Below are 24,177 nucleotides of genomic sequence, written 5' to 3'. Positions count from 1 at the left end.
GGCTACTGCACAGTTAGCGTCCGTAAAACCCATGCCCCAGTGCTACTGCACACACAGTAGCACCACTTACTGCACATCGATTAGTACTTGGTTATCCAAGTATTAAATTTAATGCAAAGTAACTACGTGTAGATGCACTCCCTGTGTGATCTCAGCCATATTCTGTCCTCCCATAGTGATAACAAGGAATACTGTCTCCCGGCACCTCGTTTCCCTGTTTGTACGCTGCTTTGAGATCCCCCGTGAAGGGCTTTAGCCAGTAACTAAATAGTTCTTGGTGACAAGGAAACCAGGATAGGCAAATTAACTGTTTCTAATACTTTAGTAACCAGCCCTATTTTTTTTCCCCTTGGTGCCTATCCTGCTGGGGTTGTCTACACCTGTTTCTATAAACCAAGCTAAAGATCAACGTGCAAACAGCCCTGGTATTGATTTATGCTTTTAGCTGATGCTCTTGACAGCCTTGCTCTTGATTTATGCTTTTAGATGGCCGTGTGACAAACACCTTGGCTCTGACACATGAATCTGGGCAGCAGAGAGAGCTTCAGATCATCGAGGCTGTAGCAGACCGCCCACCCAGACACTTCCTTCCCCACACTCCCTTACTGGCCAGCACCCAGGCTCAGAGCCAGTTTCCAATCTCAGCCGCAGCAGGGTAAATGCGGAGTCGCTGCAATGGAGTTACTCCGGATTTCCACCGGGGCGGCTGAAATCGGGATCCAGCCTTCGCTTCTCCGAAGCATTGCTACATCCATTTCAGGAAAAGGAGTACAGCTGGCGTGTGTGCTGCTGGCTTCTCCCATGTGGCTTGTATGAAGCAGTCGCGACATGTCCAGGAGCGGTCACTCCTGCGAAGCAGGCGGGCAGGTTCATCACAGCATCACTGACTTCTGTTTCCTGGGTCTGCCACTCGGCTTGGCAGCTCTAGCAAGGGGGAAACACCTGGAAAGGGCAGGACCAGAGAGGGAGGCCTTTCCCTCCCAAAGCTACCTGCTGTTCCCTCTGAAGTCACGCCAGACCGATTTGCTTTGAAAGGCGATTTCCTGCAAAGTGGCAGATCTCTATCAGGGGACAGTGCTCAAGTCAGTTGGCACTTCCAAGTCCTAACCGTGTCGCTGCACATTTATATCATCAGGCCTGAAACAAAACAAAGCAGGATTGGTCTTGGGGCCTCGTTACTCTGTCCTGCAGAACCCGTTGCTCTGCCACGTTGATCTGGCTGGACGAGGAGACCAGAGCAGAGCACATTTCATGGTGTACGAAGGAGCCACCCTGGGTAGCAAACCCCACTTCCCACAGAAGAGACTGATGCAGCAGAAGTCTTCCCGAGCGGTGCCAGGCTCCATGCCCCTTAGATTTCCAGCTGACCTAAAGCAGCCTCTGAGGACTTCTCCTCGCCATCCTGCACGCAGGAAACGTTCACTGCTTCACTCTCTCCGTTTGGAGATGCCCACAGCCGAAGGCAATATTTGCAGATCCACAAAGCAACTCTCATGTCATTCGTACCACATCTGCCACCCAAGTCTCCTTTCCTGCCATTCATCATGTGTGACATATTCTCTTCTGTTTATCTGCCCTCATAATAATTTCTCAGGTCTCTCTGGCAGGGTCCCAGGCTGGAGCGAGGCAAGACATCCTCCTTTGAGGTCCTATTTATTTGTGATTAGGTTAAATCAGCAGGGCAGCAATAGGAAAAGAGTGAGTCACTCTGCAGATGTTTAAAGATTTATACCTCTGCAGCATCTTGCCCCTCTGGTATAAAAATCAAAGCTCAAGCTGCATGGTTAGGAGCCAAGAGAAGCAGCAAAGAGCCAAGATGCTTCCCCAAGCTCCTTCTTCTGTCTCGGTGGCATTAAGAACGCGGCCTCACCACGAGCTTCTCCTGCATGGCCGCGGTTGCTTTCCCCGGGCAGGAGGCGCTGGCTGGTGTGCGGGAGGTCTGTGCCGCACCATTTCACGGCCCTGCCATTCCAGTTGTCCTATTTACGTAGCAATCAGCCAGGGGAGACTGAAGCAGCCTTAGCACGGGACACTCGTTACGGTGATTTCACAGCAACCTCCGACTGGAAGGAGCTCTGCCTGCATTGTGATAGTGGTATCGACACTGGACCCAAGAACCTCTGGAAAGTCATCAACAGTCATCAGCCCTGTTGTGAAGTGCAAAACTCCTGGGAGCCCTGGGCTTATGCGGTCCTTCTGGACAACTTCTTCCAAGAAAATGCAGAGACTGAGCTTTGCCCCCAATGCCTATTCGTTTGCTGGAATCCCTTCGAACAGCCGCTTGCTCCATTTGTCTGAAAGAGCCGGCAGTCATGGGGTGAAAGCATTCAGACCAAAAAATTACTCTGGCAGCAGTACAAAGGTCTCTAGTTCCAGAGTGCGGAAGGGACCTGCCAACCCACACAAAGAATCAATAGCCCAATTCAGTGCAGAAACTTCCATTCACTGAAAATTAAACCCACAAACACTTTTCCTTTGGCAGAGACATCTCTGAAGATAAGATACTCATTTTGCTTTGGCAGAGACATCTCTGAAGATAAGATACTCATTTTGCTGGACAGACTGAGTCAAAGGCAGCAACTGAACAACTGCATTCACCCTGGTAAACATCGGGGGTGCCAGATCAGAAGGAGGCTGGGGTGCTAATTTTAGAGGGAAAAATATTATGCTGAAACAGGGTCAGTTTTGCAAATCTTATTCTTGCATATAGACCGACTGGAGTCAGTGAAATCGCACCCTGAGTAGGGATTATTTGCAAGGGATGGAAGAATGAGCCTCAAGTGTCAGTGCTAGACTATCACACTTTACAATGATAACCTTATTAGCCGTTTAAAACAGCAGCTTATAGTTACGTTGCTGTTTGTCCATACAAGCCTGGACTACTCGACAAACAGGAGGTGCCAAGACCCTCCGAGGAAACACAGCTGCCTCAGAAGCAGAACGCGGCAATGCTTTCAATGGTGCAAGGGAACACGACACGGCAGGTTAGCTCAGTGAGGCACAACGCTGGACCCAGATGAAATGGCAGAGCACCGAGGAATGCAGAACGCAGCCACCTGGAAGCCGGCCAGATCCAGCCCAAATCTCAACGGGCAGGCTGCGAAATGCTGGCTGGGGTCAGGGTTAGGGCTAGCAGGCTGCTGTGGATGGGGGCTCCTTAACAAATGGGAATCCCAGGCACACTTCCCTGCATATTAGGGGATTTAAAAGATATGCCAAAACACAGAGCTCATGCCACAAAAAGCAAACACCCCTGGGCTTGGGGTTTTGAATGAGAGTTATTTGCCAGCATGGCAAGCGAGGACGCTTAAACCACTCGTATGCTCCTAGTAGGGACACCTGGGGATTGCACGGGGAAAAGGAATCCTTCCCCTGCCTGCACGCGCACCCCTGCCGCACTATTATTTGTATGGGAATTGTTTCTAAAAGCACCGGCTGGAAATAAGGGCTCCCTGTGCTAGGCACTGCGCACGTGGCCCTGCAGAGCCAAGAGTCTAAACAGGGAAAGGAAGAGGAAAAAGCAGAAAGGATCTTCCCACACTTACAGTGGCTGAAGCCCACTTCTCCCGTCTCCCAGGCCAGTGCCCTGTCCCCGCTGGACCATGCTGCTGAGGGAGGCAGCAGCCACCGTGGGCCCAACACCAATCCTGGGCAGACCCACACAGCAGAGCGTTCTCAGCGTCTTGGCCCCTACCAGCCTCTGGAAAAGTCAGAAGGAGCTGCTGTGGATCTAACCTTGGCATTACACAGGGAACGTATGTGGTCCCCCAAGTCCTCTTTCTTTGGAAGACGAGCTGCGTTTTGCAGAGGGGCTGCTATCCAAAGCATCAAGACTGGCTGAGCAAAAAGGGAAGGAAAAATGCAACATCATGACAATGCATCGCACTCGTGCTAAAGGCATCCATTTACACAAAAGCCGGGATTCCTTCCCTGGCACTGACAGCTGGGTCTGAACGCAGCTCTGTGTCCCTGGTAGCACAGAGAGAAAAGCTCGAAGCAAGCGCTACCAGGGACGCAGAGCTGCGTTCAGACCCAGCTGTCAGTGCCAGGGAAGGAATCCCGGCTTTTGTGTAAATGGATGGCTTTAGCAAGAGCCTACGTGTTTAATGCTGAATAATTTTCCGAGATGGAATAAAACTGCGCCTAAGGCTTTCAAAGCGAGACGTGAGACATCATTACAAATAAAAGATCTGCTGATGACAAAAGCCTTTCAGGGTAAAAGCAAGAGATGGCTGATGCTCAGATCTGAAACACCCAAAACTGTAGGTTCGTTCTCACCTCAGTGGGATCAGGCTCAGCTCTTTTCTTCTTCTGAGATGGAAACCACGGAGAGGTTTTGTGCAGGGATTGGGAATCTTTCAGTGTTTGTAGGAGCAAAGGTTTATCCCAGGTCTTTGGAAAACAAGCGTGTTGAACCCTCGCTAAGCAGCCGGGCACTCAGAGGGACTGATGCCTTGCAGGTCACGCTGAAATCAACTGGAGATGTAGGAAGTTAGTACTGCCAACCCAGTGCATATTATGCTCCCAAATAACCTATAAACCAGTATTAATATCATAGCATTAAAATAAAGTCTTGGTTTTTCCAATTTGCTTTCTGAGGTTTGAGCCTCGGCAGTTCTCGTCTTCAAGCTTTTCTCTGCAAGTGTAAGGCTTTGGGCAAATTCCCTTTTTTTTAGATGAAAACCATGATTCTAAAAAATCTTTCTGAGTTGCAAGTTGCAGCAAGGGAAGTGGAGGTTAGATATTGGGAAATTCTCTCACGAGGAAGAACACAGTATTGCTTCTGAACAGACTAGTTGGATCCCATAATTAGAACAACGTTTTATCTCATCGCAAGCAGCAAAACAAGCCAGAAGCAGCATGCTCTCACGTATTGTGATGTCTTGGAACAGACGTCTACTTCCCTGCATGAAGCAAAGAAGAGTTTCAAAGAGGTCCCTCTCCTGGAAAGAAACCCAGAACAAAAGAAAACCAACTTTGCCAAAACACCCACCCAGTTTTCTATTGTTAAATGTTTCCCTTGGAAAAAAAAAAATGAATATTGGGAGTTTTCCCTCCCAAAGAATGTTTTAATCTAAGCCTTAAAAAAAAAAAAAATCCACCCTTTCCTTTTAAAAAAGTTTATTAGCATCAAACCAACAGTATGAAAAACAAGATCAGAGCAGCATTGTTATAACTAAATCACAAAGCATCAAAAAGAACATTGTGTTGCGCTGTATGAAAAAGCCAACGCGCGTTCTGCAGCTGTTAAGGCAACTGGTCATTACTGCATTTCATTTGGAAATGAGATCACAGAATCATAGAAAACGAGGGTGGGAAGGGAGCTCAGGAGGTCACATCTAGTCCAACCCCTGCTCCAAGCAGGACCAGCCCCAACTACATCATCCCAGCCAAGGCTTTGTCTAGAAAGCCAATGGAGGTTCCTCTCTGGATAGCCATTCCAGTGCTTTACTGCCCTCCTCATGAGAATGTTTTCCCTACTATCTAACCTCAACTTCCCTGGCTGTAGCCCAAGACCATTGCTCCTTGTTCGGTCACCTGCCACTACTGAGAATAGTCTGACTCCATCCTCCCCAGTGCCAAACAGAGGGGAATAATCAGTTCCCTCCATCTGCTGGCAATGCTCCTACCCATGCAGCCCAGGATGCCGGTAGCCTTCTTTGCAGCAAGGGCACACTGCTGGTTCATATCCAGTGTATTGTTCACTGTTACCACTGGGTCCTTTTCTGCAGAGCTGCTGCGTAGCCAGCTGGTCCCCAGCCTGAGACCAGCTGGCTAAGTGAGATTTCTTTTGGTCCAACCCTCCAACGTGTCAAGGTCACTCTGAATCCTAGCCCTGTCCTCCAGTGAATCTACTACTCCCCCTGTCTTGGTGCCATCTGCCAACTTGCTTAGAAATGGCCTGATCCTGTTAAGTGCCATGTGCCGTTTGAGAGCAGGTGCAGAGAACCTGCCACTCTTTTTGAAATCAGTGGAAGTTGTACATGCTCAAGACCTTAAAAAAAAAAAAAAAAAAAAAAAAGTAAAAAAGCCTTTTTTTTTTTTTTTTAACAATGCAATCAATACATTACAGCTTCCTGGGTGCAGTGTTTGCAGATCTCTTCCAGCTGGCAGGATTAATCTATGCTCAAGGAAAATGGATGGGATGCAGACTTCACTTACTCAACGCTGAAGAAATGCAGGAGGAGAGTCCATGGGGGTGTAACCTCAGTTTGCTAAGATGATTCTTAGGATGCATTAACGTAAGTCAAAGGCCAGAGGCAAGAGGCACTGGACTGAAACCCCTGGCGCAGAGCAGTGCTAGAAAGTTCAAGTTTAGCATCAACGAAATTTAATGATTTATTTGCTGCCTGCAGAACAAAGCGCCAAAGGTCCTGTTGGCTTAGGTGTGTTGCAGTCTGGCACTGCTGCAAAAAAGGTAAGCTTTATGTAGTATCGGACGCCTAGAGAACATTTGGTTAGGTTAGCTATTTGCCAGCCTTTTTGGATGAAAGGATTTAACTGCCCATGTTCACACACTCCTGTGCTTTTCTCCTAATAGCACAGAATATGGATGAAGAGCAGAGCAATGAGGATGACTGCAGAGAAATCGTCAACGTGACTGACAAAGCTCATCGGGTTAGAAGCGACTGTTTGTTGCCACGTTTCCTTTTCATTTTATTTTAATATAAATCCTACCTTTTGAACCCACTGAGAGACTCTGCAAGCCCATGTCACAAGAACCACTTGAAAGAGATTCATCCCATACTACAAGGAGATTAAGACATAGGATTTATTAGCCACATAGACATGGAAGGAGCTGGGGAAAGAGGGAAAAAAGGAGATAGCGATTTTGTTAAAGGAGAAAGCATCCACCTGTGCCACGGAACAAGCTTTGCTCTTTGCCTTCAAGAGTGGGAGGGTGATGCATCTCCAGAGGGATTTTGGCACCATGGCTCTTCCGTCAGCAGGAGCAAAAGTGACTGGAAAGAATCCAAGGCAAAAACAGGACCAATAAAATAGGAAATGAAGCAAAATAAACAGGAAATGTAGAGGACTGGTCAACATCCCTTCACCCCCAAAACAAGCAGCACCAATTACCCTCATGCAGAAAACTGAACAGCCCACAGATCAGGCTGGCACTCAGCGAGTGTCGTCCTACCGTACATGCCAGGGTGCCCACAGAACTTGGTAAGTGGTTTGACAGAGGATGGACAGCAATGCATGGAAAGCATACCACATGTCAGGACCAGGATTACACTCAGCCCTTCTCCAGAAAAAAAATGGGCTGACCCAAGGAAGGGGAACAGGGGCAAAGCAGTAGAAAACCAAAAGAGGGGTAATGGCAGGTGTGGAAAGTCATTGGCCATGCAACACATGTCAAGAACAGCAGCAACAAGTACACGCTCAAGCTTCCTCCTTTCTTCGAACAAGGCCTTGACCGCCTACCCCTGAGCGTAGTAGCTGCCACATGGTTCACCGCATGGACAAGCTTTCTTCCAAGATAGGGCAGAAAGCTGTGATTGCGCTTACTGCTCCTTCTGTCTAGTGAGTTAAGCAGGCAAAATGGATTATCCAAACTGTGATCAAAGTGAATTCCTTTTTAAAGAGGAACAGACTTCTGTCACAAATAGGGAGAGGCTTCTTCACTGAGAAGGCAGCGATCAGTGCTAAGCGCTCTAATTTTATGGCATCCAAATGACTTCCCACAGATGCAAATGGTCTATTATAAAGATTGACGTTCTGGAACAAAAGTAATTTGAATTAGCCTAGGTTTTCATATGGCCATTAATCTTTAAAAATCAGTCCTTCTAGAGGCACAGGAATGCAAGGATCAAATGCAAATTACCAATGTAACACAAATATTTTCAAGTAGTCATTTCTTCACAGTATTACGTATGGAAAAAAATCAATTAAGCAGTGAGGAAAAAGGAAGCAGCAGTATCATCAGAATAACGAAGCCAGAATGATCTAGTCAGGAATGTCAGAACCAGAGGAGCACCGATACATCGGTCCATATCAGATCGGCACCGATAAAAGGAAAATTGACATTATTGGCAATCAGCTTTTTTTGGCTGGCATAGCTGATAATATCACTGATAAATGCTGCGTGCACGTGTGCAGCCGCACTCATGCACATGGCTGGGAATGCAGCCAGGCAGCTCAGAGAGCAGCATCTGGCTGGTAAGTCTGTGCGGAGAAGGGGTATGGTGGGGAGAAGGGGTATGGTGGGGGGAGCAGATCGAGGCCCCCACGGTGAGGGAGGGAGTGGGGCTGCGGTAGGCACTGCCCAGCCAGGGTGGGGTGGGGGACAAAGCTGCGGGTGGCTCGTATGGGGAGCACGGCTCCTGCCACTGCACACACCCTGGGGGAGGCACAGGGGGCATGTGTCCTTTGGATGTGTGTGTGGGGTTAGGGCAGGCTGCCCGCTTAGGGCCAGGGGCTGTGCTTGGGACGGGTGGGCGGTGGTGGTGCTGGGAGGGGTGGCTACGGGAAATTTTGGGGTGGCCATAGCCCACCCCGTAGCCACCCCTCCCAGCACCGCTACTGCCTGCCCTGAGTGCAGCCCCTGCTTGCAGCAGGCAGCCTGCCCTCGCCCTGTGCACAAATCCAGGGGACACGTGCCCTCCATGCCTCTCCAGGGTGCACACAGTGGTGGGAGCCATGCCTCCCAGATGAGCCTTCTGCAGCTCCGTCCTGCATCCTGTCCCAGCTGGGCAGTGCCTGCCCCAGCCCCAGCCCCACTCCTTCCCTCACCATGGGGGCCCCGATCTGCCCCACTCCCACACCCCTTCTCTCCCCCATGCCCCTTTCCCCACAGACTTGCTGGCTGGACGCTGCTCTCCAAGCTGCCAGGCTGCATATTGGCTATTGGATTGGTATCAGCCAATATGGCTGGTTAATTACTGGCCATCAGTATCAGCCAAAGAATCTTTACTGGTGCACCGGTGCCTAGTCAGAACTGTAAGCAGGGGGGTTGTTGGTTGTAGCCGTGTTGGTCTAAGGACACAGGCAGACAAGGCTCTTTGGGTAGATGTGGTATCTTTTATTAGACCAACTAAAAAGTTGGAAAAATTGTTCTTTGCAAGCTTTCGGGCACAAACTCCCTTCTTCAGGCATAGTGAGAGTTTGCTGGTGAACTGTGTGCTCTCCTGGGTAGAACAGAAGCCAAAATCCAGGTCTGTGAAAACGTCAACGTGTGAGGAACAAAGGGATGGGAGACAATAGGTGCGAGACAGAACTGTAAGCAAAAATATGATCCATCCTGGGCTTGATAAGAAACATATTACACGGCGGAAATGGAACAAGCACCAGGGCCGATGAGCGGATGCACACATTGATGAAAGAGTGGCTAGGAACAGTCTTGTCCTCAGAGGCTGCAGCTACAGATAAGATACTTATCTCTACATCTCACTAGAATTCACATAAAAATGGCAGCCTCCAGGGGACCCCAAATCAGGTATTTTTAAATACCACCAACTATTTTCCCCGTTGGATTTGGTGTATTCTGATGAAGCAAAAAGCATCCTGTAACCTTTTCAATCTCACCCACTGCAATTCCCGGGTAAGGTGAGGATGGATGGTGTTGACATATGCATTTCTTAGGACACGAGAACTAAAGTTTCAGATAGGCCAAAATAAAACTTTATTTAACTGTTACAATATATACTCTCTTATCAACACAATGCACAAAATGTTTACAAAACCATCCCTTTTCTGCTCCATTTTCGGCACTGCTTTTATACAAACCTTGAAAATAAACTGGAAATCTTGGCTATAAAATATTTTTTGTTACATTTTCAGAAGCATCAAAAAATATGACTTTAGGTAAACAAGATCTTTCCTTAAGAGGATACTTTCACAGGCAAAACAAACATTTGCTTAAAGACTTACAGGCCTAGCATGCAGTGCAACCACCCCATGCACAGCTCTGGTCTTTATACCTATAGAAGAAATGATGAGAGACTTTGACAAAAACAGAACCTGGAAATATTAGATAATCATGAGCTACAGCCTATTAAAATTAAAGCTACCTACTACCCTTTGTACAGCTTTACAAGTAGTGGAGAAAGGGGTTGATTACAGCACCCAGCAGCTTCCAAAACAGTCTCCGTTATAATGCAGGAGCAGCTGTTACAAGGCAGCCCTTGGAAGAGGATGGGAGAGCTGTCATTTTGGCTGCAGGTGTAAGGTGGTGCGATCAGGAGAAAGGTCCAGCTCTGCTGCCAGTCCAGTCCGCTATTAGACTTCAACGCGAGTAGAAGCAGGCTGCACATCTAATTGTTTTACAGAGAGCATGCAGATGGAAAGAGGGCCCTCAGCTGGTCCCTGATGTGCACAGAATAACCTACTGGCAACCCATGTTTCTCGAAGCAAAAAAAGAGTGCTACCATTCAGCATGTGGCTACATGGTAGTTAATAGGAGTCAACCGACTACCAGTTCTGGCCCTAGGGCAGATCACATTTCTTGCCCAGAAAATGAAACTCTATGTTCTAATGCTACTGATATAATAAATACGAAAAAAAAAATCAATGCTTAAGACTGTGGAGTTTAACTACCCATTTTGATCTACACATTTGACAAAATCTTCTCCCCTGTTATTTCTAGACCAAGACGGCTCCTGCACATTCAATTTAAAGAAATAATCTCTCTATTCCAGAGAAAAACGACACTGTCAAGTGAAAATCATCCCTGAGAGCACCATTCCAGCCATATATATGTCAGAGGTATGCAAGGTCCAGTGGAGATATAAAATAGCCATGGACCTACCCAAGATTAAGTTCAGAGCAGAGAAAGGAAGTTAACCCTGTGTGCTCACGTTGGTTTAAATAACATTTACAAATCAATTCAGCAACTCTGAATGTTTTCCATTCCCTGAGCTGGCTACAGTTTAAAGACAGTTATATGTAATATCGAGCATTGCAATATTTAGAGCTGTACTTACAGCGGCTGCAATTTTGACAGTGGTAAAGTCAAACACCAAGTTACAAGTGTACAGCAGTTAGTGGTGGTTCATTTATTTCCTGTGACAGGAAGCAAGCAAGATGACCTTCTTTGGTGAGACAGAGCACTGAGGAAGCTTCACGCCTTTGATCCTTTCCTCCGATGTTTTAGCCAGCTTTACGTTATGGCTTGTGGAGACACCACAAGACCATAGTGCAGCACAAGTAAGCCATCCTGGTCGAAAAAAAGGGAAAATCATACTGTTATAGCTCTTAAACAAAATCAGGTACTGAAGAAGGAGGAAGACTGAATCCGTCTGACAAAGCCACTGCTTCATCGGTCATAGATCCAATTCCACGCGTCTTCTGAAGACTGGAGAACTATTTTATTTTATATCCCCCTCTTTTCCAGACCAAAGATTTGCATTTGGAAAAGCCAAGGTGATGGGGTACACTTCCCTCCTCTCCCTGTCAAGAAGGGAAATTAACCCGGAGATTTAAAAAGCTGCGTCTTCAAGTAACGGTTTCACTTTTCTTTTCATCCTAAAACTATTCTTTACATACGCAAAGGCCCCATTTACAAGCCATGCTACTCTTTGTGCAACATTCAGAACAAAAAAAAAAAAATTAAACAAATGCAAAGTAGGCATCTGGAGTAGCTGGAGACACCCTGCTATTTAACCCAAGTCAGCAAGAGTGAGGAAGGGACTGGGGTATTACAGAGAAGAGGGAAGTAAGTCTAGTATTGATCGAGCACGGAGGTGGCAAGCTTTAATCCCCTCCGACACACACTTTGCTTTTCTGCTTTAGTTCCTCAAGTCAGAGGTGATGACAAATGTCTCCTCCTCTGGGATGTGTGTTAATGTTCACAAAACACCTTAATTGTAAAAAGTGCTTTCAGTGCAAAGCATTATTTAATCAGATTTCTAGAAGCCATCCACCCTGAGTTCTGGAAAAGGCACTAAATAAATCCCACAGCTCTACCGTGGTGCTGCTCAATATTTCCTTTCCTTTGTAAGATGCTCTATAGCCTGGAAGTGTGCAAGTGTCAGCAACGCTGAAAGAGACAGATTTCAGCAGTGCCCCAGCCAAACCAAAATGATTTCCTTGCTATTTTGGAGGTAGACACCTCATTAACACATTCACGTACGTATTATATTTCACGCAGACTCTAGGGCTGCATGCAGTTATCACCTCTCACACAAGTGTGGGAAGCTTTTCCGAAACGCTTCATTAACACGGAACAAGACGTGGCATTCAGTGCAGCAGTCCCCTAGCCTCTTCCTGCAGTGCTCCTTTCATGTGCAATGACAAAGAAGGCATGTTATGCTCTTAGTGAAATTAGCCACCTGACTGTCCTCATACATCCATTCTTCATATCCCCAGACTACACACTTATATCATTTCACACCAATAAGAAATATTGCATAGCCCCTGACATAAGTCTCACATTTCCAATGAGCTACAAGGGATGTGAAAGACAGTAAAATGTCTTTTGCTGGAACCATTTAACTCCCCTCACCCCTGCAAATGGATTTTGTTGGACTGACATAAAAGCCGTTTGGGGATTTAATTGATCTCGGTGTGAAATTCCCTAACCCCTCCGCTTTATCTGTGTGCTTCCCAGCTGGGGTTGCAAATTCTGCAAGGGCCCCTCGCCCTTACGCAGAACGTCTTCCCCCGCTTCCCCCCTTGCTCTAGGCTGTGCCACACAGACATGATCCAGTCCAGGCACGTGTATAAGGCATTACAGGAAGGGCCTTGGCTAAGTGACCAACAGGTGAAAACTTGACCGAAATAAGTGACAAGATCCATTCTTTAACGAAATCATAGTTCGGTTATACTCCTGAGCCTACCCCTATTCACTCAATAGCAAAACTCCTATGACGTTGGACTGGACTCCCGATTGGGACAAAGTTGAATATTATATACCATCCCAAAATCAAAAGCTTGCCAAAGGTGGTGGAAGGCTAATCTTAGTCCAGAGCTCCCACTTTTAAGACCTGCTTCCTTGCTGGTCTGTTGGAAATTTGACTCTAATGTGATACACAAATATCTTTGGAATGGGATCGGCCGTGCGGGGAAGTGTCCCAGCACAGCTGATCCACCTCCCTGGTGTCTGCAGACATCATAGGGGCCGTCGTCCCAGGGGGCCAGGCCGCAGCTGCTGCCGGGGCTTCACAGGTCTGTTCCTGCGAGACAATGGCCCTGGATGTTGCCCTCCTCCTCCCCTCAGCCAACCCCCGGGGGTGCATTTCAAGCAGGGGAATCCCTGTTGGGGCACGGCAATGCGATGTGTGCACCACAGGACTCCCTTCCAGGGGACTCCTGGGGCAAGCATTTGCAATTGCAGCTGCAGCGGGGGGAACTTCCACGCAAGGACACATGCTAGGGGTTTCACTGTACTCTGCTCCGATTACTTTTTTATTGGCCAGAGGGTGCCAGGTGTGCATATAGTTTAGGTCCCAGGTAACAAGTTACACACCACTTGTGTGCGACTAACACACAGCACAACACAGTCTTTGTTTAAATGGCAAAATTATCATTTTAATATTGCCACCTAGCTCTCCGAGCAGTTCATCAGTAGACTGCAAAGCACTTTGCAAAGTGTCGTGATCCCATTTTCCAGGAACAGCACTACAGCATTTTTCACCAATGGTATAAAACGCGACGTCGGTCGCACAGCAGCGTGCAGGGAGAACAGTACTCCACGTGAAAGAATAATACTTGCTGCATATAACTGATGCTAACCAGGAAACAGCTTCTATTCACTTGCCTATTTTGTTACACCACATGCTTATAAAAAACCCTCTTCACCACTTAGGTTTTCCCCAGTATAAAAAAATTAAGGAATTTGTCTGAAGGAGGCAGCTGAAGTCTCAGCAGAACTGACCTGGCTTTTCTACAGACATGGTATGGCCTTTTCCCTTCCCTTGGGAACTCTTTCAGACCGTGCCTATCAACACGGACACGTGCTATCTGCAGCATGGCCTCTTTTGTTCTAAAAGTAGCTCCCGTTTTGTCTGTATGCTGTACAGCTCTTTCAGGGCAAGGGAAACTCTTGGGGATAAGCTATTTCATTCTCTTTCAGCATCTAGTCTTCTTACAACTGTCCGGCAGTTTAACGCTGCTGCAGGAAACAACCTCCCCGTTTCGAAAACAAGATCACGCTGCGATACCTCTTGCCCTTGAACAGAACAAGGGTGTGGGGAAGGCTATCATAGTGATGGGAGATGGAGAGAAAGCTAAACAGAGCTGAAGCAGCAGTACTTACTGATCAAGAAAGCTAAGCTGCGTAATTAATTAGAGTCAAATTCAATTCTTGGCTGTAGGAATTGACATTTCATTAATAAGAGGCCAACAGTCCGAATGAAAAAGAAGAGGGCATCCAAAAACGAGCCAAGATCATAAAAGACGGCTCTCAGGACTTTGCTGATTCAGCGTGGTTTTTGACAGTCCGACAGGCAGAGCGAGGGGCAAAGAGGTGGGAAGCTCTGCCATAAATCTCCCACGTTATCTGTAGCAGGCACCGTAGCTCTCCAAAGTTAACAAATTCCAACTTTGTAAAATGGCAAGGATACAATCAAGCCAGCTCCTCCCAAAGATCCAAGGATGAAAGGTTTAGCACGTATATGGGGCAGATCCAGCCCCAACCTGAGTAGGTACAACCCACTGAGTACAGCGGACTTGAAACCACCTACAGCCAGTGCAATATGGTTTATTAGTGACCATGACCACAGCAGCTCTCTTCATGGTACTGCCATACACATCCCAACAGACACAAAGCTAAAAGGGTTAAGCACCGATTTAATTCAGAGTTTGCTTGTGTTATGAGAAAGGCAGAGGGGAATGAATCCGCGGATGGACGGATACGATTTTTCTTTAAAGCCTTTAACTAATCAGAGGGATCAGGTTCGACAATGCAGAGAGACCAAACACGGGCCAGATTCAGAAAAACTCTACGGTCGCTTTGTGCTCCAGCGACGTGGCGCAGTCGCTGCCTGCTGTCGAGTCTGCCGCCAGATTCTCATTCAGCTAATTTCTCCTTCTACCAAGCGTAGGCCTCGCTGGATTTACTAATTAGTATAAGCGCTGACAAATGGATATACTACTGGCGTAACGTTTTTGCTGACAGCACTGACCAAAGCAGGCCGCCCCAGAGGATGACCCCAGACCACCACGGTGCCTCTGGAAGTCGACAGATAGCAGAGGGTTAACACTCCTTATCAAATAACCTTAACAAAGGTGGTGCCGAAGAGTCTGGAGCACACTTGATAACGGCTGAAGGTCTGTGGATGAGAGTAGCTTGGTAGAGGTGAAAGGCAGGGTAGAAATCCACCTTTTAAATAAATCAGAGATGCGTCAGCTTGCGTAAACTGGAGCTCATTTCATCAGATGCTGGGAAAGGATGTGCGTTTTTGGACCTGATGTCAGATTAGGGCCCCCGATTCTTTTGCGGAGGGAATGCCCCAATCTGTCCCATGTAAACAGCAGAAAGCACTGTAAGCAGGTGATGGTGTGCATGATATTGGTAGAGGTGCAGGCGAATGAACCGTGGATGCTACATACAATCCGTATGATCTGGTCCAGCGATGCCACCTGTACTGGTCCAGTCCAAAAAACACACAAAAGCCTGTGGCAGAACTCCTGGACTTTGGACATTTCATCGCTGCCCTCAGAGTGGCTGTTTTTAAACGAGGAAACTTTAAAAGCCAACTTCAAGGAACAATTGTGGAGGAAGAAATCGCCTACAGACTGGATTGTGCTAAATATGGTCTACACAAGGATTTTTATCCTCAATACCTGGATTAACTTCTGTGACCCCTTTGTCCTACAGATTTATTACTCATTAGCCTCTCCCAGCACTGCACCCCCTCTCCCCTCCCTTCCCTGCCGTTTGTATTCAAATCGCCCTCTCTCTGACTGCTCTGGGAGTGTCCTTTCACAGCACTGAATGAAGTGATCTCAGGCTCGTGAAAGCCTATGCATTTCTTCACTTAGTTAGTCCATAAGGTGCATTTCTACCCTGCCTTCTGCCTGACCCGAGGCTAACAAAACTAACTGCCTCTCTCTGCTTATTGGAGGAGGTATTGATGTCTGTGATGTACATACACCTGACTGATCAATGCGTAAGGAGGGCTGGAAGTCTTCAGAATTTGCACTATACCTAGAGGACACAAGCCACTGCGAGTTGTGCCCGTGCCTGACCACCAGCATCCAGGGTTAACATCTTGAAACCCTCTGGAGAGGCGGCAGCGAGTAGGCCCTGTGCCAGTAAATAAACCTGGCCAAACTTTTGCCAAACTGAGTCTTGTGGTCAATTCTGTGTGCGACATTGAGGTCTCCAAGGAAACAGACTACATGTAGAAGATGCCCCGGCCATGTGCTTATACACAAGACTACACCGACCAAAGGAGAACAAGGAGGAACCACACCAAGGATCTCTGCAACCACGGGTTTTACAAACGTGGGTCTGCCGCAGGGCCGCTGTTCAAGCACCTGCAATTCTGATGGACAAGAATGGAGAAAACACTGCTGGTTCACTCGTGTCCGTTCAACTCTTCATCCTGATAATGTCTAGCAAGACACTGCTCAAGTTTATAATAGTGGTCATACCTTTTTGGACTTCATGCACCCCTCAGTAGACTCAAGGCACCCCTTGGAAAATGCCAGCTCTTCCTTTTCACTCGTTTTTTGAGTGCAGAAAATGAGAGAAATTCTTCTGTTGTAAAAATCTGAGGAAGACGACAAGTCAGCGTGTTGTTAGTACCACGGATTCCTATCTGGAATCTCCACATTTATCTTCTGAATCATGTTTGCGTACGCAAAGAGTGCTTAACACTGCCCGGCACCCTCGAACAGATCTCATGGCACCCTGGTTGACAAGACAGTCGTAAAAGAGGAGACAAGATTTTGTCTTTACATATTTCCAGTGTACCACCCATAAGGTAAGAGGGCAGATGCGAAGAAGATGGGATCCTACTTGCCCTATCTTTTCGACTAGATTAGATGATTTTAGGATGTTAAACATCTCAGCATCTTGGAAAAATAAAGCAGTATGTTGTCACGCTCCATCTAGGCTTGTTCCAGTCACGGGTTTGTTTTCTCTGTCCTTGCATGGGCACTAATTTGGTGATTAGAGGTATCTGGTCATTAGCCAATTTTTTTTCTCTCACCATGGAGTTACATTGGGGTATTATCCTTTGCGGAGAAAACACAGCAATGGGTTCCCTCAAAGAGTTTAAAAATGGAAATTTTGGCAGGACTAAGCTGAAGATTGACCTGTCTACCCAGGATATGTCTTTAGTGCAAAAGCTAAGCCACTGCAGCTGCTTATCTGCCAAAGGAAGCTGGGAGTAGAGGCAGTGCAAGATATATTTGCCCTTTTTCTTCTGTAATTATTCACTTTTAGAATGTTCTACCTCCATGTTCAGACAGTCTATTCAGAGAGAACGGGATGCTACTCTTTCAGAGCACAGTGAGCTCCTGTCCAAATGCTCTTAAAAAGGAGAAACTAAGAAACTCGCTACAGATTTCAATTACAAGTGAGATGCGCACAAAGAGGAAAAGGAAACATGACCCCTTTTCACAGCAAAAATTTGAAGTGATCGCTACTGAACATTTGGATCCTTGAACAGAAACGGGAAAGATCCCGATCACCGATGCCCAGCTGTACATTTTAGAGTGGAATAGGCAGACGGAAATACTGCGGTACATTGAGCTCTTGAATGTCAGAAAAGGAACAGCAGCAAAGTGCCCCGCTTTCCGAAACCAACAGTCCTAACCCAGACAGCTCCTCCAGAAGCAGAGTCTTTTGGGATGTTCTCTACAGAGCGTCCCAATAACTACAGCAGCTCACATCTCTTGCTTTGTGACTCAAGAAACATTAAGACAGACACGTTAGAAAAGAGAATGCAAAGGAAAATATTTCTCTGTCGCAGAGCAAGAGCTCAGTTACCTCTGTGCCGAGGGCAAGGGATAGAAGAGAAACAGCCTTTCACAAGTGAGTGCTCATTTTAACTGTCACTGATGCAAATAACTTCTTCCAGGGCAAGTGTTTCAAACTGCTGATGCTTAAGTATAGCAGACTTTATTCAAACTGCACTTTTGAAGCAGAGGGTTAGAAGAGCACTGGAGGGAAGTGGTAGTGATGTTCTCAGGCATTCAGAAACACATTCAGTCTCCCTCACCCATTTGACTCAAATAATGGTCACAGGCAGATCTCCACGCACTCCAGAGACAAACTAAAGCTCCTGAAACAAGTATAAAAGGGGCGGATGGCATTATTCTCATGTAATTCAAACTATGAGAAATGGAAAACAACTACAAGAACACCGGTGAATTAGGATTGGTCTCTAACGTACAATATTACATATATTTATGAGCTCAAGACCACAGGCTCTGCCATATCTAACCAAACTATTGGTCAAGCTCTAGTCATGGATAATACCAGATACTTCTATAATACATTCTGATCGGTGGTATAAATGCTGTGCAGAGGGTTCGTGGAAGAAAGCATTTTTGCTGACGCCAACAGCTGATGGCTGGAAAACAGTTCTCTGGCAGGCACAATCCTTCTTTGTGCTCCCAGCGCTTTCCATTTAAGAATCAAAGTGCTTTTCAAAAGAAGGGCAAATGTTATCTTCGCTTTGCAGTCCTGTTGGGTAACAAAGTTATGCAGCCGTTGGAAAGTTTCAGTGCCAGTCTTCGTCTTTGATCTCCTCAGACAGCCAATTCCACCAAGTTGCGCACGCAGGCGGCTATGCTTGCATCCAGAAAACTTGTCTTTCAAAGTCTGTGCAGCTTTACATTTCGTTTTTCCCCCAAACAAAACTCAAAGCTTAAAAAGAAACGAATCTGTGGAACGAAATCACCTGTTGAAAGGTTGAAGCATGGACAAGGAAAGAGTTACACTTGAGAAGCTGAGCACCTTCGGACAAAGCCACAACGTGCAGCAGAACATATATACTTCAGCCCGAGCAACGTGTAAGGAGAACACCTGGTGGGAAACAAGTCTCAATACTGAATTATATTCCTATTCTAGTCATCTGTCAAAGAAACAACATGTTAATCCTCTCCAGTCCCCCACTGAAACCTCGCTGTTCACCTTTGAGTTTTGCAAGTCCCTATTTATGTGCTAAAAACAAACTAAAGGCACTCTGATTGGTTAAATATTCTTCCCCACTTAATATTTCAAAACAATACAGTCCCATATTGGCGATTAAACAGTTGCTACAAACTATGAGAACCTTAAGGCCTTGCCTTTGTAGGAGTCATCGGGTTGTAAAGAGTGTTATTTGAGCTACTACAACAAACGTTACGTGGAGAAAAACTGAGACTTGAGCACACTACGACCCAGAAAAGTCAAGTCATAAGGCCTCATCGTGCTGTGCTGCAAGTACCGAAACTGAAACGATGACACTGCAAATGAAGGCGCACACACATTAAATACCTGATCTCTGTCATTGCCAAGAGCCTTGTGCTGGAATTTTGAAGTTTGTAACAGTTTTAGACAGTAAAAAGCTAAAATGGCAGGTATGACTGAGCGTGCAGGTGAAAGACAGGAGCAGAAGTGCAGTTTTTTTTTCGGTAGCCCGAGATGACAGCAGTTATGATACTCAGCGAGGTCATTACTGTCAGTCGCTCGGGGACTGCGCTTTACACGAGAAGCTACTCTGCACGGAGCAGGAGTGGCCGTGGATGAGAGTTCAGAAATTAGTTTTGACAAGTGTTGCTGCACGAGGATGGAGGAAGCTAAGCATTTGGTTGGCTCCACGCTTGATTTGGTAGGATCGGCACAAGCTGTCTAACAACAACATAGCATAAAACCCATCCCAAACATCTGTTTAGTGAGCCCCCAAAATCTGATGTGAAAGCAGTGGTGAAAATGTTTAATCCCCTTTGTGATGGCAACAACGCATCAAATGTCAGGCCTTCTCGGAAAATACACATATATCGCTTGTGGAGATTCGGCAATTTGCTAGCTAAGAGCTGGCAAATACTTGAAAGAACAAGATATCCAATTGTTCCTGACGAACACAAAAACTATACAGGAACACGAGGGTAAGAAGCGGGCTCCCGATCTCCACTTCGAGTGCCCTGTCACTCATGCTAATGCCAGCTCTGTACACCTGATCTTCAAATGGATTATCAAACCCATAAAAGAGCCCATGCTCCTCAACACTGAGCAGTGCCCGCTACCATTAAGTGAGCTGTCACCTATGAAAGCACGTAATGCTCTCTCCTGGAGAGTGCTAGCAATTGCCAGGGATGGGATAAAATGTTAATGGGAAAAAAAAAAAGAGTTGGCATACTTCTCATTGCGGTTATCGTACTAATTAGTCTCAGAAAAGAAAGAAAACAAAGCTCCTATCCAGAACTAACGAACCGTCGACTGCTCACAACTCATGACATGAAACGCAAAAACCACACTGGCCAACGCATGTCACGTAAGCTACACCCCACGAGCTTCCTCTTGCTTAAGAAAGTGTTTCTGGCAGATATTGATGCTATTTTGCTGCTTTAAAATGAAATACCTTTTTTACGCCACCGATTTCAGCATAAAGCGTTGCCTTCAAATTTACCTGCATTGCACTGTCTCCTATCGCTCGACGGATCTCCCTCAGTGTCTGATAGTGCTCCAGCAAGTGATCACCACATATTATATCTACCTGTGGGGAAAAAAACATTCAAGAATCAAAAGTGCAGTCCCTCTCTGGCTTAGAGAAGACTGCCTGGGATTTTCCAACTCAATCAATACGCTAACTGAGCATCTGCAACTTGGTTACTTGCATTAAAATGAATCTGGCATCGGTGACAGTTGCTAGATTGACAGTCCTGGGGATGAAAATCCTTCTTATCCCTTTTTAACCAAACAGGTCCAGCGTGAGAAGCAGCAGCAATGCTTTTCGCATCGCCCTACAAACAGGTGTTAGCACTGACCTTGTGGGGCCCCTCCTGCAAGTCAGAGAGAAGTGAATTGTTTGCCTTCCATTCACCACTTGCCAATAAAGGCAAGAAAAAAGATTTTCAGTGGCAACCTCACAGAGACCCACAAACATCTGTCACATATGCATCACCGAGAACAATGGCAGAGTCATATTCCACCCCAACGGCAGGCAACAGCTCTAGCAAAACCATCAAGACTGCATGCTACAGGCAGAGATACGGTATCCCCTGCACTGGAGGAAGGAAAACACGTTCACATTTCTGCTGAATAAGAAAGCGTTTCATTTTGGAAGAAATGCCTGAAGACACTCAGGCAAGAAGTGGCTCACGTCACGACGCAGTCAGCCAGCACCTGGCACAGCCCCTACTCCGAAACGATCAATATTGCAGGGAGACACATGAACGGAAAGCACCGTCAGCAGTTCCAGGCAGCGTCCTCTGCTGCAGTAAATCAAACTAGGCCAGCGATGTCTGCAGTGCTGCAGGACCGCGTTACCCGAGTATTTACATCAGTTTATTGCTAAAGGAGCTGCCCCAAACTGCTCACATACTTCCAGTAGAAAACTAAAGAAGCTGAAGAGAGGGAGGGGAGAGGAGGGGAGAATGGGACTGTTTAAACCAATGCATTTGAACGGCTTGACTTATTATTATATTTTTACCGCTTACTGAAGTCCTTTTTCAGAGTTATGACACCAGGACACGCTTTACATAACTCACACCGAGCCATTAACGTTCCGCGTAAGAGGAACAAAGACACCAGGGTTACAGTCCCTGTTCGCCAACAGCTAAGCAGAGCAAGAAGAGGGATCTGTGCTATCAATTAATCACTCTGGAGACCAGGATTTGGCCAGTTGGAGGAACCTGGGCAAAGATTTGCCTTGCAACTTTTTAAACAAGGGAAGGTTGGAGGTCTGCTGCCTCGTATTCTGGGAGCACGGTGTAATATCGGGGCTCCTCTCACAGCTCGATAGCCACTGCCACAGAAAAAAGGATGGCATTTATTTTTGCCATTTAATTCTGTGCCTTGTCTGAAGGTTCATGCTTCCTGCCTGGTTTGCTTTCTGAAGTCCGTTTCGGCGAGCAAAGATCAGGAATCGTGGCTCGCTCTAGAGGATGAACCGTGGCTTTGGGAGCCAAGAACACGCGTCCTACGATCCTGCTTGGCCACTGACTTGATGTTTCGTGACTTGTCTACAATCAAACAGCATTTTGTACCTTGACTGCCTCATGCATAACATGGGGATTATCAAAAATACCAAAATCCACAGCCCCTTCACATGGTGCTGTCATTTTAAACAACTGCTGTGAAGTACTTTGTAAACCACGAGGCTCCAACACTTCTGAAGGAAGCCAGTGAGCAGAAGAAGTGATCTAGATGTTTAAATGATCTTGAGGGGTTACTGACTGGTAACGGATTTCAGGTTATTATTTAAATTACCAACATTCAGGCATTTAAATAGTAAGCATGTACACACGCACAGAGCCTCCACGTACTTTCTAATTTAAAAGTTGTTTCCCTGCGACTGTCCCCTTCCACCCCCACATTCATTTCTTATAACCTCTAACCATCATAGAGCAGTGGTTCCCAGACTGCGGTATGTGTACCCTGAGGGGTATGCAAGACATCTGGGGGGGTACGTGGGAAAAACTGTGTCATGGCAGATTTAATTTTCATTATAATAATTGGTATGTAAGGGCTGACAATAAAACATATGCTGGCAGGGGTATGCAGGCAGCTGGTAAGTCTGGAAGGAGGCACGCAATGAGAAAAGATGTGGGAACCTCTGTCATGGAGTATTAATCCAGAAGGGGAGGCAGACCTATTCTGGTCATTGTTTGTAGAGGTGCATGGATGCACTGGTCCTATATCGTATCGGCACCAATATAACAAAAATTGACATTATGGGCAATTGGCTTTTTTTGGCTGATGTGGCCGACAACGCCACTGATAAATGCCACGTGCGTGCGCGCAGCTGCAGCACAGCATGCAGGCGGCCGGGAGCGCAGCCTGGCAGCATGGAGAGCAGCGCCCAGCTGGTAAGTTTGTTGTGGGCGAAGGGGCGGGGGTGGGGCAGACTGAGGTCCCCGCAGCGAGCGATGGAGTGGGGCAGGGGCAGGTGCTACCCAGGTAGGGTGGGCCACAGGATACAGCCATGAGCAGTTTGTCCAGGAGGCATGGGAAGGGGGGGGGGTAAGCTCCTGCCACTATGCATACCCCTGGAGGGCATGGGGGGGCATGTGCCCCCCATATCTGTGAACGGGGTGAGGGCGGACTGCTGCTGTGGGCTGAGGTCAGGGCTGCGCCAAGCATTTCCGGGGGGGGGAGGGCTGCACTCAGGGCGGGCAGCAGAAGTACTGGGAGGAGGAGCTATGCTGGGGGGGGTACAGCCATCCCAAAATTTGCTGTAGCCCCCCCTCCCAGTGCTGCCGCCTTCCCCAAGTGCAGCCTGGCCCAGCCCTTGTCCCACGCACAGATCTGGAGGCACACCCCCCCATGCCCTCCCGGGGTGCATGTAGCAGTGGGATCCCCCCCTTCCCCACGCCCCCAGATAAGCCATGGCTCATCAGATCAGCATTGGCTGATATAGCTCGTTAAAAATCAGCCATCGGTATCGGCCCAAAAAATCTCTATTGGTGCACCCCTAATTATTTGTGTGTTCCAAGCCTGCGTTTAACTCTTATTTAAAGGATAAGACAATAAAGCCCCCAACTTCCCCCCCATTAAAACCAATGGGAATGTTCAGCTATATACGCAATAAGAAAAAATATAAGTGTTTGCTCCTTGAAAGGACGTAAATAGACTCAACAGCGATTGGAAGTGACTATTTGTTTGGAAATTCCCTTATGCAGAGCCAACTGCTACAGACTCAGGTAAGAGGCTTTTAATAAATTATTTTCGCATCCACCCCTCAGGGCAGATGAGAATACGCCTGAATGCCAAACGTCTACTTCCATCTTTTCAATACCAGGACCCATACCTCTCTCTGCTAACTGCCGTGCAGTGAAGAGTAAGAGGGACAGACGCGCAGAATGGAAAAAGCCCAATCCCACGTATCCACGATACTTTGTGCTAGACGCACGTGCAATACAGCACGCAGATCTCATGTAGGCTGGGCGTCACAAAGACATCCTTATACCATGTGGCAATGACTAACTTCTACACAAGGGAGTTGCCAGCAGCACAAGTGCTATAAATCTCCTTCACAACATGGACTCGACTAACTGGTAAAAGTGGAACCAATTGGTACTAATAGCTAGTGAGACAGCAGCTAGTATAATTAGTTTGACCTTTAGCTGAAAAGGAAA

General features: G+C 47.0%; 1 protein-coding gene across 3 annotated transcripts in view; it reads right to left on the bottom strand.

Annotated features, from left to right (window-relative positions):
• Positions 1-24,177, bottom strand: part of PCGF6 (polycomb group ring finger 6) — a 58,526-nt gene that overhangs the window by 9,023 nt on the left and 25,326 nt on the right. The window contains exons 9-10 of one of the 3 annotated variants that reach the window (XR_002089853.2): positions 20,508-20,594; positions 10,926-11,158 (exon numbers count right to left, since the gene is read on the bottom strand). Coding sequence is in view for 2 of the 3 variants with exons in the window: in XM_006273667.4 (XP_006273729.1) it covers positions 11,102-11,158; positions 20,508-20,594 (144 nt within the window). In the remaining variant the exon portion in view is untranslated. Of the gene's footprint in view, positions 1-9,601; positions 11,159-20,507; positions 20,595-24,177 lie in introns of those variants that run through there. The other 2 variants (XM_006273667.4, XM_019486013.2) reach the window with 2 other exon arrangements.

Source organism: Alligator mississippiensis, chromosome 6 (genome assembly GCF_030867095.1).
Source record: "Alligator mississippiensis isolate rAllMis1 chromosome 6, rAllMis1, whole genome shotgun sequence".
Classification (NCBI taxonomy): domain Eukaryota; kingdom Metazoa; phylum Chordata; order Crocodylia; family Alligatoridae; genus Alligator; species Alligator mississippiensis.
The sequence above is the reverse complement of the archived record's forward strand: the minus strand, read 5'-3'. Positions and strand labels throughout refer to the sequence as shown.